Source organism: Magnolia sinica, chromosome 10 (assembly GCF_029962835.1).
Source record: "Magnolia sinica isolate HGM2019 chromosome 10, MsV1, whole genome shotgun sequence".
NCBI lineage: Eukaryota > Viridiplantae > Streptophyta > Magnoliopsida > Magnoliales > Magnoliaceae > Magnolia > Magnolia sinica.
Genome location: NC_080582.1, coordinates 52152026 through 52170892, shown reverse-complemented (window position 1 = coordinate 52170892; position 18867 = coordinate 52152026). Strand labels below are relative to the sequence as shown.

Genomic DNA, 18867 nt, shown 5'->3' with positions numbered 1-18867 from the left:
TCGACTGCTTACATCCTTAACCCAGCCTGTTTATTCACTTCTGCTGATCCAATAGAAGCACTAACTATGCATATGGTTGGATTTATTGATGTCCTGCAAAGAATGATTTCAGATAGAGGAGAACATGATATCGTAAGGGGATATTCTCAAAGGATATCGTAATAAGGCATCGGACAATGAAATTCACAGTAAGTACTACTATAAATGCCAGTCTTAGTGTTTTACAAATAGTTTTTCTACAAAGTGTCTCTGACCTGCTTAAACTGTTTTTCTCAGCTGACGGGTGGGCTGCCTATGGAGTGGACCTGAACAGAAACGATCCAGCTCTAAAGAAGCTAGCTATGAGGATTCTTCGACTCACGTGTTCTGCCAGTGGTTGCGAGCGTAATTGGAGCACGTTTGAGGCGGTAAGTTTAGGCTGTTTAGTAATTGTAAACTTCAATTTTTTAGTGTTAAGGCCTAAGCTAAATTAATTGCCTAAATAGCTAATGCCGAATACGCTTTCTTTCTTGCAGATTCATACTAAGAAAAGGAATCGCCTTAATAAATAAAATAAAAAAAAGCTCAACGACTTGGTTTTCATTCAATACAATAAAAAATTGCGAGAACGATTCCAAACTAGGAAAGAAAGACCCGATTTCTTTGACCCTATCTACTTCGATGAGTTGGATGCAGATAACGAGTGGCTCGTAGAGATGGAGGACGCGGTATTTACTAGAGAGGACCTGACATGGGCCCAAGTTGAAGATGTTGCATACAGATCGACACCTGGTGAAGGTAGTACCACTTGAAGGCGAAGGATGGGGGGAGCCGGGGGACGAGTAGTAGCCGTCAACCCATTGAAGAGATTGAGGAGATGGAAGAAGGCCATGGTGATAATGATGATCAAGCTGAAGATCATCCACCATTGGATGTTGTTGAAGTATTAGTATGTACAGATGATGAAGAAACGGAAGAAGAAGAAGTGTATGTGGAAGAAGGAGATGACTCGAATGATGATGATGGTGGTGGACCTGGTGGTGATATGCCACAATGGCAACTAGATCAATGTATATAGTATATGATTAGATGAATAATAAATAAATAACTTCTTCATTTTGTTTACTAAATGTGTTGATGTTGATTGTTGATGTATATGTAGTGTTGAATGTTGAATGTTGATATTTCATATTTGTTAAATGTTAACTATATTGTAAAATATAGAATTGTTGATGAATGATGAGTTAATATTTAATTCATTATGTAATTGGTTTTATTTTACTTAAATTAAATGTATTTCAAGGGCCAATGACATATAATAATTTATTCATTTTTTTCTTAATTTATCCCTATTTTTCTAATTTTTTAATTTATGTTTTTGAAAAATGTTTTTTAAAAAAATGTGCGACCGCATATGCGATTGTGCGTTCGCATATGCGCATAGGCATATGCAATCGCACGCGATCGCATATGCTATTTAACAACATTGAAAAAGACGGACTATTAAGGGAACAAGAAGAACAAGATTATAAAGAAGCTATAAAACAAAGCTTAAAAATGGCATAAAAAACTAGATAACATCTACCCCCTCCGAAACAACATGATACTGAAGCAGGCACGAGTACGAGACATAAGTCAAGCGATAAATCATCAAAGTTTCTTAAAAGTCTTACAACATTCTATAAGCGGTTGGGAATTCCGTACAAATCAGATCATAAAAAGAGGCTGAAAAAACTTGTTGAATCTATCAATGAGGACGATGAAAAGGCATTTCCACCATCCGATTCAGCAGAGGTAAACAACCATCTTTTGGACAGCTCCAGCTCGGAGTCAGCCCAGATTTTTCTCGCAGTTCAAGTCGTAAAAAGAAAACCAAATGATGATTCTGGTGACGAAGGTGGAGGGGGTTACTATTATGGACAAGGTTACTTAGGTTACACGCCACAAAGGCATTCATCATACAGACGATATTGAATGAGTGAAATATTTATTAGTTTGTGCATGGATGTGGTTTATTTACTTTTGATTTTTGACAATGTTTATTTACTTTGTTTGTTTTATAGACATGGTTTATTTACTTATGATTTCAAAACAGGATCGGGTAGGGTTAGCCCTAACTCGGTCCAACTCAACTCAATGCCCAGCTCTAGTGGATATGCCATGTTTCAATGATTAAAGATTCAAAATCATGTGTATGAAACAAACCTACATTTTTCGAGCACTTCTCATTTCCTCTCTCATCTAGTATTATGAGATTAGTCATACAAAAATTAAAATGAGCAAAACTGCATTTTTGCATGTTGCAATGCAAAAAAAAGACCCATCTTAGTGCTTTTAAGTGACATTTGTATTTTGAACATAGTCTGGACACCCCAAAGCTAGATTTTTAAGCTTGGGCTCAACCCACGGGTCAAGTATTTAAGCCCAAGCCCTTACGGCCTTGCCATAGTAACCCAGCCCAGCGAGCCAATCCGACTCGGTGGTAACTCGATCCCTAAGGCTAGATTTTTAAGCTTGGGCTCAGCCCTCGGGTCAAGTGTTTGAGCCCAAGCCCTTGAGGCCTTGCCCAAGTAACCCAGCTCGGCGACCCGATCCGACTCGGTATTTCTAATCGGGTTGGACTCGGTTCGGATCAGTCCAGCCCAGACCCGGACTTGGATCAAGTCAAGCATGCTAGACTCGTTACTGAGTCGGGTCGAATTCAAGTCAGGCCTTTTTCAAAACCGGATCGAGTTGGGTTAGCCCTGACTCGGTCCGACTCGACTCAATGCCCAACTCTATTAGGTATTGCATGTCTCCTTGCCAACTTCATTTCAAATAGTTCTCTTTCACCATCATATTGTGCATTCCTTTTCAATATCTCTTATGTTGCAGTTCTTTCAAGTGTTTGTCAAGCTTTTCAACTTCCTCGGTGAAAATAGGCCATGTTAGAGGAGATGCATGCCTTGGAAAAAAATTCAAACTAGGGATATTGTTAAGTTGCCTCATGGAAAAAAAAGACAGAAGCAATTGGATGTAAATAAGTCTTCACCATCAAACATAAGCCAAACTGAGAGGTTGAGCGCTACAAAGCTCATCATGTAGTTAAAGGTTTTACTACAACCCATGATGGGGCATTGTTTGTCACCATCTTCCTCAATATGACATGCAGACATCCTTAGAAGCCGCTTTCACTGGATAAAATGACAATTAACCTCGATATGTATGGTGTGCTCATGATAAATTGGGTAAGAAATGTAAATGGCTGTAAAAATTATCATTGTGCAGCATCATGGGACTCATAGTTCATGAAAAAATATATGACCAGAAGAAAAATTGGCTGAAGTTGTTTATAACCATCCAACTGCTAAAACCGTGACCAATGCCTCCTGAATGAACAAGATTTATTTTCATGCAGTAAAATCTACATGGTCAAACCCACCTGATGGATGGCTCAGATATTACACCAGCACACCGATACTAGAACATGTGGTGACATGTGCATTAGCTTCCCTTTACATCTGTGGGCTTGGCAAGCTGGTGTAAATGAGGTGTGCATGTTTTCATAGGGATTCTACCTGAGCTGAGCCAAGCATGTAGACTGCTGAATAATGCCGTCCGTGAATCATCATGTCGGCGACCATGGCAAGTGGTATCGTGAGGGACATTCCTAAAGTAGCCACCAAGGGAGTAGTCCAAACGACACACAATGCCCTGCGTAGGAATAATGACAATAAGGAGACCAACATACAGAATCGGGGAGCAAAAAGGTCATGATTGTTCCTCACATACCAGATGTAATCCGAGAGAACACTTCCAATTAACCCATTAGCAAGCAAGAGTTCATCCAATTTAGCTGAGTGAGGGATTGTGAACTTTGGTTCAATTCCCAACGCTGTCAATGGCCATACTGAAATGGAAGTAAAGAAAAATAATGTAAGCTATAAGGAAGCTGCTGGCTATTATGCAGTCCCATGCTAGCTGCAAAGATTGGAACATAAATGAACAAATTGCTGCTTTTTTTTTTTTTTTTGAAAGGCGCATGAACGAATTGTTTGGTAATTGAAATAAACAAATGCCCTTTCCCGTTGGTAAAAAAAATAAATAAAAATTGATCATTGACATTTGACACCCTGTTACATATTTATACAGGATATGAAGTGGCAATAAATACAATATCTGTCAATCTGTTAAAAAATACTGAAAGAAATAAAAATTCCACATGGGCAATGCCTTTGGAAGTGTGAAAAATAGAAGGCCTAAGCCTTTCTCATCCTTTTTTTTTTTTCCTTTTCTACACACACGCGCGCGCGCACACCTCATGGGCACTCGATCCCATGATCTCAGTATTGAAACAGAGCTTGTTTCCCACTGAGCCATGGAGCCAAACCTGAGCCTTTCTCATCCTAGGTGCAAAGGATTTCACCTTCAGTTGTGAGATCCAAACTGACCAACAAACAGGCAAGCCCAACTAGAAACCATCACAAAAGGTCTAATATTCATATTATTTGAACTCGACCATTTTTGTTCTTTCATATAGTGATGGTATAAGGTTTGGAGGTTGGAGCTAAATTCTTCGTACCATAGTTTAAAAACTCAAAAACTCGACTCAATATCAAATTCAAAGGGAGTGCTAACCACCTTCATATCATTTGGTCAAGCTTGCTAAATTATTAACCTTTTAACTTGTAATAGTTCAAAATACACCTAGTTGTTTTTGAGAATTCTATTCACAAGAGATAACATCTAAAGGTAAACCTCAAGGAGATCACTTATTTGATATATAATTTATTGATCGTGGCATCATCAACATAACTGAGATAGCGATGATGGAGGGAGAGCTTTGATTGAACATTAATTAAAGGGCCTATGTAAAAAACACAAGCTTATTGTCTTGGATCTTTCTCTCAGTCTCATGGTGCATAGCATCAGCTTGGAATGGGTGTTGGAATGGATTAAGATGCAAAACTTATATTATTGCCAGAAGAAAAGGAACAGCCAAGTCTTTCAACAAGTACCAGTTCATGTACCCTCGACCACATTCACATATTCTAGTCCTGGTCAGCCATTCACTTGGAAGGATACAAAACAAAGAACGCCTAGAAGTATATCACCACTGAGATGTTTGTCCAACAGATATTGAGTTCATGGAGAAACTAGGATGTCAAAAACGTTATGGAGGTTTGCGTCACTCTGTATTATGGTGTGCCATAAAGGTTGTTACGGGGTCGTAAAAGTCATTACATAAAGGTAATGGTGGCAACCGTTACACGTTACAGGGACGTAAAGGCTGTAACAGCCGTTACGGAAAAAAAATGACCCGTAAAGGCCATTAATGGCCCTGTAACAGTCCATTACGAGGCTGATATAGGTTTTTTGGATTATTTTTTTTTCCCAATTTAAAGAGAGAGAGAGAGAGAGAGAGAGAGAGAGAGAGAGAGAGAGAGCGTAACAGCCATTACACCCTGTATCATATAGGTAATGGTGGTGGCCATTACGGCCACCATTACCGTTACGGAATACCTTGCTCTGTATTTCACTATTATGGACACAGTACCTACTCTAGAGTGACGCATAAAGGAATCATCAAAGGTTCAAATGATTTGATTCAATGGAATCAGGTACTCAAGAAGGAAATTTTCATTTTCAACAGAATGCTGCAACCATTGTTCGAGTTGGCGGTATCGCTACAAGTTTTGTTGGCCTGGGATAAAGATACAATACTGTTACCGCTGATAACTGGAAATGCGAGGGAAACATGAAGAAAACTGTGGAATTTTTCAATCAAACTTCAAGAGATGCCTAAATACACATATTTGCATATTTAGGAATTTAAAAAAAAAAAAAAAGAAAAAGAAAAAAAGAATGCATATATAATTAGTTTCCATTTAATGTGTTCAAAAAGCATGCGTTGTCACAAGAAATCACTCCTATATAAACCAAAATGAGTTTATATAATACATTATGGTGGCTCCCAAAAAGTTTTTAAAGGGGGATATTTAATAACCATTGTTTATTGTGGTGTGGTCCACCCGAGATTTGGATCTGCTTCATTTTGTAGATCATGACCTAAAAGGATCAATAAAAAGGGATGGTTGGCTCGGATGTAAGACAGACACATCGTTGTGGAGCCACGAGCACCCACTAGTAGCCACTCGCTACCGGCAACGTCAGTAGCCAAACCGCGTACCGATGGAAAGGCGGCGCAACTTCAGTGGATCCCTTACTGTGGGGCCCATAGTGATGTATGTCTCTTACATCCACGCCATCCATTCATTTTTCCAAATCATTTTATGGCATGAGTCCAAAAATGAGGTAAATCAAAATCTCAAGTAAACCACTTAACAGGAAATAGTTTTGATTGAACGGCCACCATTCAAAACTTATAGAGGGCCACAAAACTTTTGGATCAAGCTGATAATTGTTTTCTTCCTTCATCTAGTTTTGTATTACCTAATCAACAAGTTGGATGTCAAATAATCATTACAGTGGGCCCTAGGAGGTTTTTAATTTAGAAAATTCAATCACTACTATTTTCCTATGGTGTGGTCCACCTGAGAGTGAGATCTGCATCATTTTTTGGATCAACCCCTAAAATGATCTGGAAGGATGGATGGCATGGATAAAACACATACATCATGGTGGGGCCCATAGAGCACCAACCAGTAGCCACCTAGCTACTACCAGCATCACGAGCCAAACTACGTCCTTTCCAGCGATTGGGTGGGACGGGACTTGCCTGTGGGGCCCACTTCAATGTGTGTATTGTCTATTTAAGTTGTTCATATGTTTTGTTTGCCAACTCATTTTAGGGAATCAGCCAAAAAATGAAGTAGATCCAACTCTCAAGTGGATTGTTGACCACACCATAAGAAACAGCGGTAAATGACCATTAAATACTTTTTGCGGGCCACAAAAATTTTGGATCAAGGTCATATTTGTGTTTTTCCTTCATCCAGGCCTATGTGACATTATGAACAACTTGGATGGGAAATAAACATTATGATGGACCCTAGGAAATTTTTAATGGTGGGTGTTGAATGACAACAGTTTCTTATGGTGTGGTACACCGTACACCTGAGGTCTAGATCTACTTAATTTTTCAGCCCATGACCTAAATTGGCATGGGAAAACGAATGAACAACGTAGATATATGATTCATATATTGAGGTGGGTCCCACAGAGTCAGGCACATCACCATTTCATCACCCATGGAGTTGCGTGACTTGCGACCGTAAGTCAAAAACAAAAAGGGGATCAAACCAACCGTTTATCAAGCCTAAAGTCGGAAAGAAGAGCATCAAACCAACCATTTCTCAAGCGCTAGATTCTGAATCGAATCCCTCTTCCATGAGAAAATCTTTGATTGTTTGCAATGCGAGGAAATCTACGCGAATTCTTCACCGAAATCGCTTGTTTTTTTTTTTTTTTTTCAAATCTATCATTTATTCAAAGATATAAAAAAAAAAAAAAAAAAAGGAAGATAGAGGTTTTTTCGTACCTACTGATGGGGACATCACGCGCACACGCACGCCCCCCCTACGCAGTATGCAAGGAGGAGGACCCCACCATCGACCTGGATAGATGATAACGTCCAAGGAGGGCCTCCTAGTTAGAGGACTATGTTTTGGTTTGTTGGAGTGGACCCGATAGTCATGTGAATCCCACCATAGGTTCTCATGGTTAGATCTGTACACGAGCAAAGTTAGCTTGGTAACTTGCTCAACTCGGCTCGAAAAAGCTCGACTCAACGCAGATCGAAACTCTGTTCGAACCGAGTCGAGCCTTTTTTTGGGAGCACGGAATATTTCGAGTCGAGTCCAAGCTAGACTTAGCTCGACTCGGCTCGACTCGGTATTGAGCTCGACTCGGACTCGACTCGTATCAGGCAGTATACACTACCAGAGTAGGAAATAACTCCCCTTTTCTAAATATATCTGTGTTCGGCTGCAAGTTCTTGCAATGGCTGCAACCGCTCTTCTCCATCTCTCCAACCTCTCCTCCAAACGTCCTCCCCCATCATCTCTCTCTCTCTCTCTCTCTCTCTCTCTCTCTTCTTATTGCATTTGCTTCCTGCAGTAGTTGCAATGAAGAATCATCTTCTTCCAGCGTCTCTGATTCCTGCTCTTCTCTTCTCACGACCGAAGATTCTTGCAAAAAGATCGGATCCAATCAGCTGCAAGTTCTTGCAATGGTTGCTTGTTACCGTGAGAAGAAGTGGAAGGTGGAGTGTCGAGCATGAATTTGGCTCGGATTGGACCAATCTACTTGTTGAGCCGAGCACGAGTTGCTGTTCCAAGCTCGAAGGCCGAGCCGAGCCGAGCACGAGCTGAGACTCGAGCTGTCTGAGTCGAGCACGAGCTGGGCAAAGCTCGGCTCAACTCGACTCGTGTACACCTTTACTCATGATCGTGGCCCACTATTTTAAATAATCTAGTACTTTGGATTTTGCTTATTATTGTTATTAGGAATACCAAGGATGGTTTAGATTGTTTTGATTAGTTATTATTTTTTATTACTTCGTCTCCAAGTAATAGGTTGTGCACATGGCGCGAGTTTTGGGGTATAGGGTTTTATTATAAATAGGCACCCCTTGTAGTCTTTTTTCTCATTGACGATTAATAAAATTTCTGCGTTTTTCTGCTCCTCTAAATTTCTGAGTTGTGAAGATCCACTTGGGTGTGAAACCCTCCCTTCCTCGAAGGGCTAACTACCATGGTGCGAAGCCACACCTATCCTGATTCACCCCCACCTTCATCCTCCTGCAATCATCTACGCTTCAAATTCATCATCTATTACAGCCGTTTTTCTCTCTACAACAGATTTTCAGAATATGGCCCTACAGGAGGGCTGAAACTTCGACGGAGCACCACCAACAGACCGTGCATCGGATCAAGCTGAAATTTGGAAGATTTGTGGCCCAACCCTGGCCAACCAGCGCCAAGCTGGTTGTTTTTTGATTCGTGGGCCCCACACACGTGCGGGACACCTCCAGCGCTTGGGCCTTCACCACTGTCCATTCGTGTGACGCGTCTCTGGTTCATCTCTCTCCTCTCTTTCACCCCTCTTTCATCCCAAATCCCTCACCCTAACCCTAAATTACTCAAATCCCCAATTTTATGCCATTTTTTCAACTTTAGGGTTCCCCGAATTGAAATCTGTATATCCCTTGGATTGGGGAATTATTTATGTGCATGTGTGGATGAATTTACCCTCCTTTGATTATTGTTTGGTCTATAATTTTAATTGATCCGACCCTAACATGTGTAGGCCTGGATCCGCATAAGATTTGAATGCTTGAACTTTTGTGTGGGATATGGAATTTTGTGTAATTGTTTCTGAACTAACATGATCTAAAGCCTGACCATCTTGCACATCATATTTGAATTTCATGTCCTGCATCACCTACCCACTTCCAAATTCTAAATCCTCTTCTACAAGTACCGAAAACCACTCCCTTACATAGATCTAAAAGATTTTTCCTTTTCTTCGATTTTTTTTTTTCATATTAACGGACTCTCCAAAACTCTCGATGCAAATTTATCGCCGATAATTGTTTTTATCGGCGAAAAATGAAAAATTGCCGATAATTAGAAGAGATACGAAAATAGGGGGTTTCAGTGTTGCCGACTCGGCGACACCGATATTATCGATATTTCACCGACAATTTGAACACTGGTTGCAACACTAAGGCTAAAGCAAGGGTTCGCAGCATTTCACATGCATGGAATTGAGAGCTATGAGGTATGGCGGTCGGAAGGGTGAGTGGAGTATTAAAAATCCTCTTAACTATGCTTCTAATGTTTGGAAGGAGATAGCTTCAACCGAATAGATGCTTCGTAGAGGGGTCACCTTCTCAATTGGAAAGGGGAATCATCTTCATTTTTTGGTGGATATTTGGTACAAAGACCAGACGTTGCAAGAGCTCTTCCCTAAAGTTGCCAATATTACCACAAACTAGTTCATTCTTGTGGATTGTTGCAATTCTATCTGTGGCAAGTCAATGTTTTGGTCTCCTTTATGTCGGAGGAATTTGTCAAACAAGGAAACTTTGGAAATAGTTAGCTTGCCAAATTATCTGAATATTGTGATCCACTTGCCTTAAGAAAAGATTCAATGGTCTAGAAAGCACATATTTCAAGGTTTGTGCTCACTTTACAAAATTGATTTCTAAGCCATCCAGTATTTTTCTAGGCCCTCCTATTCCATTAGTGGTTTTATGGAACCCCTCCTAGGGTTGCAACCTTCATTTGGCTTGTGGGAAGGACGAGTGCGATAACCAATAAAAACCTTCAAAAGAGATCCCTCATTCTTCCCAATATTTGTTTGATATGCATTAGGGATCTAGAGTCGATTGATCACTTTTTCATTGATTGCGCCTTTGCTTAAAGAGTGTGAGAGATTTTCTTGCTTTCTTCCATACCTCTTGGGTGATGCCAACGTCTTGGGCTTGGCACGAAGATGGAGTTGGCAAATCTTGAAAAGCAATATGGACAATCATTATTTTGGCAATTCCTTGGTTTATTTGGGGAGATCATAATAGTCAATGTTTTCCAAACAAGGGATCTTCTGAGGAAGAGATTATTAGCAATGTTAAGACCGTTGTTATAGGTTGGCCATTTATTTTGTAAATGCAGTAAAGTCTGCTAATCTTTCTTCTTTTTTTAAGTTGTAGTGTCAAGTTGTATTCTTTTCTTGCCTTTCGGCAAGTGTTTTAATAACATTTCAGTTCTCTTAAAAAAAAATAAAAAAAAATAAAATAAAGAAGAAGAAGAAGATTTGAGTGTTGGACCAGATGGTATAACGATAAAGGTTTGAAAGTGTATGGGAGACACTAGATTATCTTGGTTGACAAAGTAGTTCAACAAGAGTGTAAGACCGAAGAAAATGCTAGACAAATGGAGAAAAAGTATCGTCGCACATATTTATAAGAATTAAGGAGACGTAAAGAGCTTGACTAATTATCATGGGATATAATATATAAGCCAATTTATGAAACTTTGAGAGAAAGTGATTGAGCAGATACTAAGGCATGAGACAAGTGTTAGTAGGATAGACAACAAACTTAACATAAATTGTTCTACATTTATTTAGGAAACAAATCTGTCAAACCCACCATATATTGTTGTATAGTTACTTAGGAAACAGATCTGTAAATATCTTTCCTGAATTAGGGGTCAATGCTTAATGTTAGGAGATGCTGTAATTAGGAGATATTATGCTGTAATTAGGGAATATTGCAATTAAGGGATATATTGTAATTAGGAGATATTATGCTGTAATTAGGGGATATTGTAATTAAGGGATATATTGTAATTAGGGAAAATGTTTTCTATATAAGAAAAGGACCACTCGACCGAGGGTCATTGAGCAAATCTAACATGGTATCAGAGCCACTCTCTGAATCAACCTCGTCTTTAGTCCCATTGTCGTGGTTCTAGGCTCTGGTTTTTGGTGCATTTCGAGAGATTCTGGTTATGGCTAACAACTCCAACTCAGAAGTCTTTCAAACTCGGTTTACAGGGAAGAATTATGCTACCTGGGAGTTTCAGTTTCAACTTTTTGTTATGGGAAAAGAGTTGTGGGGTCATGTTGATGGGAGTGATCCAGCACCTACTGATCCTACGACGTTGGTTCAATGGAAGGTGAAAGATGTTCACATGATGACTTGGATTCTTGGGTCTGTTAATCCACTGCTTATACTCAATTTAAGGCGCACAAGACAGCTAAATCGATGTGGGAGTACTTGAAAAAGGTTTATCATCACAATCATTCCGTCCGGCGATTTCAGTTAGAAACTGATCTTGCTGCATATTCCCAAGGTACACTCTGTTCAGGAATATTTCTGTGGTTTTCAAAATCTTTGGGTTGAGTTTTCCGACATTGTGTATGCCGACGTGTCGGCCGAGTCCCTCTACGCTGTTCAAGCAGTCCATGAAGCTAGCAAAAGAGACCAGTTTTTAATGAAACTAAGGCCAGAACTCGAGTCTATTCGCTCCAACCTGATGCACAGGGATCCTTCACCATCTCTTAACGTGTGCTTTGGAGCACTTCTTCGAGAGGAACAACGTCTTCTTACTCAATCTTCGCTTCCGCAAGAGAATGCTGTCACATACGCTGCTCAAGGCAAAGGGAGGGTTCGAGACATGCGTACAGTTCATTGCTACAATTGCAAAGATTATGAGCATATTGCTGCCCATTGTGCTAAAAAGTTCAGCAGCTACTGTAAACAAAAGGGGCACATCATCAAAGAATGCCCAACACGTCCTAAAAATCGACCCGTGAATGTTTATCATGCTACTATTACTGGCCACACTTCGGATGGGGTAACCAACACGCAAAATCTTGCTCCAATGCCATCTTCCACTACTGCTACACCTGCCCTTACACCAGAAATGGTGCAGCAAATGATTGTATTGGCATTTTCCACTTTAGGGCTGTAAGGTACGGGTACTATACCCTCTCAATCTTGGCTTGTTGACTCCGTTGCATCTAATCACATGACCAGTTCTCCTGATATGCTTAGCAATGTTCGTAAGTACACTGGTTCTTCTAATATTCAAGTTGTTAATGGCCATCATTTACCAATTACTGGGGTTGGTGATATCGCACCATCACTTATTAATATTTTTGTATCACCTGGGCTTTCTACGAGTCTTATTTCGGTTGGACAATTAGTGGATGATAATTATAATGTTCAGTTTTCTCGTGATGGCTGTCATGTACAGGATCCGGTGTCAGGGAGGATAATAGCAAAGAGGCCTAAAGTTGGGAGATTGTTTCCATTATACTTTTCCATTCCTAGTATCATTTCTTTGGCTTGTACTACCGTCTCCAATTATTGTGAAGTATGGCACAAATGTTTAGGCCATCCAAACAATGTTGTTTTATCTCATTTGTTGAATTCTGGTTTGTTGGGAAAAAAAGATTCTTCTTTGCCTCATGCTTTGTTTTTTAATTGTTCTACGTGTAAAATCGGAAAAAGTAAGATTCTTCCCTTCCCTTCTTCCGAGAGTAGGGCAAAGAATTGTTTTGACCTTGTTCATAGTGACGTATGGGGCATTACTCCTGTCATTTCTCATGCTCATTATAAATATTTTGTGACATTCATAGATGACTATAGTCGGTATACTTGGGTATATTTTCTGCGCTATAAGTCTAAAGTCTTTGCTGTTTTCAAATCGTTTCTAGCATATGTTGAAAATCAATTTACCACTAGCATTAAGACTTTACGATCTGATTCTGGTGGAGAATATGTCTCATGAATTTCTTGAGTTTCTTTGTCACAAACGTATTGTTTCTCACCGCTCGTGTCCTTATAGCCTCAACAGAATGGCGTGGCTGAGCGCAAAAATCGACATTTGTTAGATGTTGCTAGGACCTTGTTACTTGCATCTTCTGTTCCTCCTAAATTTTAGGTTGAAGCTTTAGCTACAGCAGTATATTCGATTAATAGGTTGCCTTCTAAAGTGCTAAATTTCGACTCTTCATACTATTGTCTGCATAAACAACACCCTAGCTTTCTTGACTTACACACTTTTGGCTATGTCTCTTTTGTGCATCTACCTCCGCATCAACGTCACAAACTCTCTGCGCAATCTATAAAATGTGTCTTTATGGGATATAACTTACCTCAAAAAGAATTTGTGTGCTATGATGCTTCTTCCAATAAATTTCATATATCTTGTAATGTCGTTTTCTTTGAGCATCAATATTTCTTTCCTAGTTATATTACATCATCTCCTGCAGTTTCTGTTCTTCCTCACTTTGATGATTTGATGTGCCCTCCTAAACGCTTCAAGCCTGGTTTAGTGTATGAACGTCGTCGACCAACTCTACCCCTTCCTGAGTCTGATCTGCCACCTGATCCCATTTTGCATCCTCCTCAACGATCTGGCCATACTTCTCATCAACTGGATAGGTATGGTTTCCCTCATACCTCCTTCACGGCTATCTTATCAACTGTGTCGATTCCTAATTCCTACTCACAAGCTGATAAACATGAGTGTTGGAGAAAGGCTATGCTCTTCAAGAAAATCAGACTTGGGATATGGTCCCTCGTCCTTCTCATGTCAAGCTAATGGGGTGTAAGTGGGTTTTTTTCCGTGAAACTTCGGCCTAATGGGTCTGTGGACCGTTATAAGGCTCGTTTGGTTGCCCTTGGTAACGGCCAGGAGTATGGGGTTGATTATGAGGAGACCTTTGCTCCTGTCGCTAAAATGACCATTTTGCGTACTATTATTGCGATTGCAGCCTATCAGGGATGGTCCCTTTGCCAGATGGATGTGAAGAACGCATTTCTTCACGGTGATTTACAGGAAGATGTTTACATGACACCTCCTCCTGGCCTCTGCTCGTCGTCGACGTCGAATGTGTGTAAGTTGAAGCGCTCTTTGTATGGTTTGAAACAGGCTCCCCGGGCCTAATTTGATAAGTTCCAAACTACCTTACTTCGATTTTCTTTCATCCAAAGTCAGTATGATTCTTCGTTGTTTCTTCGTACGACTTCTGTTGGTATCGTTCTTTTGCTGGTTTATGTTGACGACATTGTCATCACTGGGACTGATTCTGCCCTCATTGATCAACTCAAGCAGCATCTTCATGATTCATTCCATATGAAGGATCTTGGTCCTCTCCGACATTTCCTCGATTTGGAAGTTCAGTCCAATTCCTCTGGGGTTTTCCTGCATCAGCATAAATACACGGAGGACTTGATTTCCTTGTCTGGCTTGCAGGACTCCTCAGTGGATACTCCTTTGAAAGTGAATGTCAAGTATCGATATGAGGAGGGGGATCTCCTTCCTGATCCCATGGTGTTTCGACAATTAGTTGGTAGTCTCAATTATCTCACTGTTACACAGCCTGACATCTCCTTTATTGTCCAGCAAGTCAATCAATTTATGCAGTCTCCTCGCCACCTTCATCTTGTCACGGTCCGCCGAATTATTCGATATCTCCGGGGTTCCTCTCACCATGGCTTGTTCTTCTCCACTGGTACTCTTCGCCTTGTGGCTTTTAGTGATGCTGACTGGGCAGGATGTCCTGATACTCGCCAGTCTGTTACCGAGCGGTATATGTTTCTTGGTGATTCACTTATCTCTTAGAAGAGTAAGAAATAAGATCGTGTTTCCAAATCTTCAACCGAGTCCGAGTATCGTGCCATGTCGGCAACTTGCTCAGAGATTATGTGGCTCCATGGCTTACTTGTTGAAATAGTTTTTCCTCATTCTACTCCCACTCCTCTTCATGCTAATAATACGAGTGCTATTCAGATCGCTACCAATCCCGTCTATCACGAGCGTACCAAAAATATCGAGGTAGACTGCCATTCTATTTGGGAAGTTGTTGATACTCGGGTTATCTCTCTTCCACATGTCTCAAGCGGACTTCTTCACCAAAGCTATGACACGACTACGTCATCAGTTTCTTGTTGGCAAATTGATGCTTCTTGATCGACCAACATCAATTTGAGGGGGGATGTTAGTAAGATAGACAACAAACTTACCATAAATTGTTCTATATTTATTTAGGAAACAAATTTGTCAAACCTACCATATATTGTTGTATAGTTATTTAGGAAACAGATCTGTAAATATCTTTCCTGAATTAGGGGTCAATGCTTAATGTTAGGAGACGCTGTAATTAAGAGAGATTATGCTGTAATTAGGGGATATTGTAATTAGGGAAAATGATTTCTATATAAGAAAAGGACCACTCGATTGAGGGTTATTGACCAAATCTGACAACAAGTGCATTAGAAAATCAATTTGGTTGCACGCCTGGGAGGTCTACCACTAAAGCTATTTTTATTTGGACATTGATGGAGAAATATATGGGAAGGAGGGAGGATCTCAACATGGTATTTATTGACTTAGAGAAAGCATTTGATAGGTCCCTAGAGGCTTCATTTGGTGGGTTTTGGGAAAGAAATGAGTTCCAAGAGGATTTATTGACATGATTATGGATATGTATGAGGGAGTAGTAACAAACATGGCAATCACTGGTGAAGAGAAATGAGTTCTCATACTATAGGCTCACACCAATGGTCGCCATTAAGCCCATGCCTTTTTATGTTGGTTGTGGACCAGTAACTAGGCATTTGCAAGAAGAGGTCTTAGTCTATGTTGTTTGCAAATGACATAGTTTAAAGTTTAAACTGACAAAACGAGGGAGGGCATAAACACAAAGCTAGATTTATGTAGCGGTGCTTTAGAATCTAAAGGATTGAAAATTAGTCAAACTAAAACATATTATATGGAGTGTGATTTTAGTAACAACATGAGTGAAAACAAGGAATTAGTTAAGATTGCTTACCAAGAAGTTCCCCAAAATGACCACTTTCAATACCTTGGGTCAATAAGTCACGAGAATGGAGAGATTAAGAAGGATGTTGCCCATAGAATTCAAGTTATGTGGAAGAAATGGAGACATGCCTTTGGAGTTTTATGATCGCCACATCCCATTCAAATTGAAAGGGAAATTTTATGGAATAGCTATAAGGTCAGCCATGCTTTATGGGGCAAAATGTTGGGTAGTTATCAAACAAAATTTTCGTAGGATGAGTGAATTGAAATGAGGATGTTGAGATGGATGAGGGGCAAAACAAGGAAGGATAGAAATAGAAATGATGCATTTGAAGGAGCTTAGGAGTAGCACCAATAGGTAATAAGAAGAGGCAAAGTAGACTTTGATGGTTTAGTCATGTGCAATAGAGACCAAGAACCGCACCAGCTTGGGGTGGAGTTGGTACAAGTTGAAGGCTCTAAAAGAGCAAGGGGAAGGCCCAAAAGGATGTGGATGGAGGTAGTAAGATAGACTTGATGACCTTTGGTTTAATTGATGGTCCTTGATAGAGTGGAATGGCGGAACAAGATTCATGTAGTTGACCCTAACTAATTGGGATAAGGTTTAGATGACGATGATGATGATGATGGAATTGAATGCTGAAGACCAGAGGAAGAAGGCAGCATCAGCTTTATTGCCAAGAGTGTTCATCTAATCACTAAAAGAGGAAACACGACATCTAACATGAAGGTAGCCTAATCAGTGTATGTTGGCATTCATGCAAACTGGAACAGGTCATAATTGCACATCCAAAACTCTAAATAATGGTAAGTCCTTTGAAATTGGATTTGATTGCATTTGCATGATTCCTTGAGCCAAAAGTACAGTGTCCTTCACACTACAAAGTTGTCCATGAGATTAGAGGCAAGAAAGTCTACTTTGCAAATAGTTCATTCATCAAGTGTGTGTGCAATAAGAAAAATTGCACACTCAAGACTTCGTTATTGATGCATAGGAAAAGTCATCAGCCACTCTGTTACACTGCTAGGAGCTCAACATTTGGACGAATATGGGGATTTGTTCGAAGTATCGGTATCGCTACAAGTTTTGTTACCCAAGGATACGGAAACAATATCGATATCGCCGATAATTTCGCTGATAACCGAAAATGCGAGGAAATATGGGGGGAAAACGGTGGAATTTTCAGCGAAACTTCAGGAGATGTTGAAATGTACAGATTTGCATATTTAGAAATTAAATAAATAAATAAAAATTGCAAAAAGAATGCATACATAATAAAAATCCATTTAATGGGACCTTAAAAGCATGTATTGTTGTAAGAAATCAGTCCAACCATCCCATCTGGCCTATTTAACCATCCAACCTTCCATCCCAACATCCATCAATATTGCAAAATATCAACAACACATGATATTTCATCAAGAAATCATCAATAATTGGAAAGCAAACGAAAGATTGTGGTCTCAATATCGTGCATGTTGCGATATCGATAATATCGAGACATTATCAATGAGAAATTGAACACTACATATAACCATGTGCCCATGAAAAAAAGATATGAAATAAATAAATAAATAAATAATAATAATAATAATAAACAAACTTCTGATATAACAATATGTTCGCGATATTATTGAAATCTCGTCGATACACTTATGATACAAGCATTACCTAAAATTTACATAGTAAAAAATATTGGCGATACATTGCCGATATTGATGCATTGGCAATACAAGCGACACCTAGAATTTACATAGTTGAAAATATTGACGATTACATTAGTGATACATTGCTAATACCTGGAATTTCTGATACTACCAACGTTATCGATATCTCTACCAGTGTTATCGGTATCGCTGAGCTAGAGATAAAGATAATATTGAAGATATTTCGATAATATCGGAGATAATTTGAACACTTACCACCAATTCATTTCATCCCAAAGATAAGGGATAAAATTCCAGCGACTTTTCTTACGTCAGCCCCCCATGAATTCTTGCCCGATGGGTGCCTACAAGCATGGTTTGATTGATGATAGCCCCAGAGAAACCCCGCATGTAGAAATAAATGTTATTTAAAATAATAATAATAATAAAATCCCACGTCATTGTGGAGGCTTCACACAATCCCTTCTATTCCTCAACAAATGATGGTTCTGAAGTCTAACCAACAAAATTCTCACAAAAGTTAGAGCCAAAAAAAGTTCGTTAAATGAAAGGATCAATCGGAAAAAGGAATTTGTAGTACAAAAGGGATCAATCGGAAAACATCCTATGGGAATTGGCCCTTGGCCTACTCTTGATACCGCGAAAGTGCACAACCCTGACAATAGTTCCCACAAAGTTTGAGCCAACAAGAGTTCTTTAAACAAAAGGATCAACCGAAAAAAGGAATTTGTAGTACAATAGGATTTGGTTGAAACAGATACTATGGGAATTTGACCTTGTCCTAGTGACGTGGGACAACTAACCACTTGCTCTAAAAGCTCGAACAGATAGAGAGTTGCGAATCAATCCCCTTCTCTCATAGCCTACGTCAAGCCCTCAGTCGAACCCCCCTCGTGGGCCCCATTTCACATGGATCCCGCCTCACACGGGCCGCCCA

General features: G+C 39.8%; 1 protein-coding gene across 8 annotated transcripts in view; it reads right to left on the bottom strand.

Moving 5' to 3' along the window:
* The window catches only part of LOC131258381 (uncharacterized vacuolar membrane protein YML018C), a 68911-nt gene that overhangs the window by 16518 nt on the left and 33526 nt on the right, over positions 1-18867 (bottom strand). For 7 of the 8 annotated variants that reach the window (XR_009178080.1, XM_058259679.1, XM_058259673.1 and 4 more), the window contains 2 exons: positions 3751-3868; positions 3537-3672 (listed from right to left, as the gene is read on the bottom strand). Coding sequence is in view for 7 of the 8 variants with exons in the window: in XM_058259679.1 (XP_058115662.1) it covers positions 3537-3672; positions 3751-3868 (254 nt within the window). In the remaining variant the exon portion in view is untranslated. Of the gene's footprint in view, positions 1-3036; positions 3153-3536; positions 3673-3750; positions 3869-18867 lie in introns of those variants that run through there. The other variant, XM_058259678.1, reaches the window with a different exon arrangement.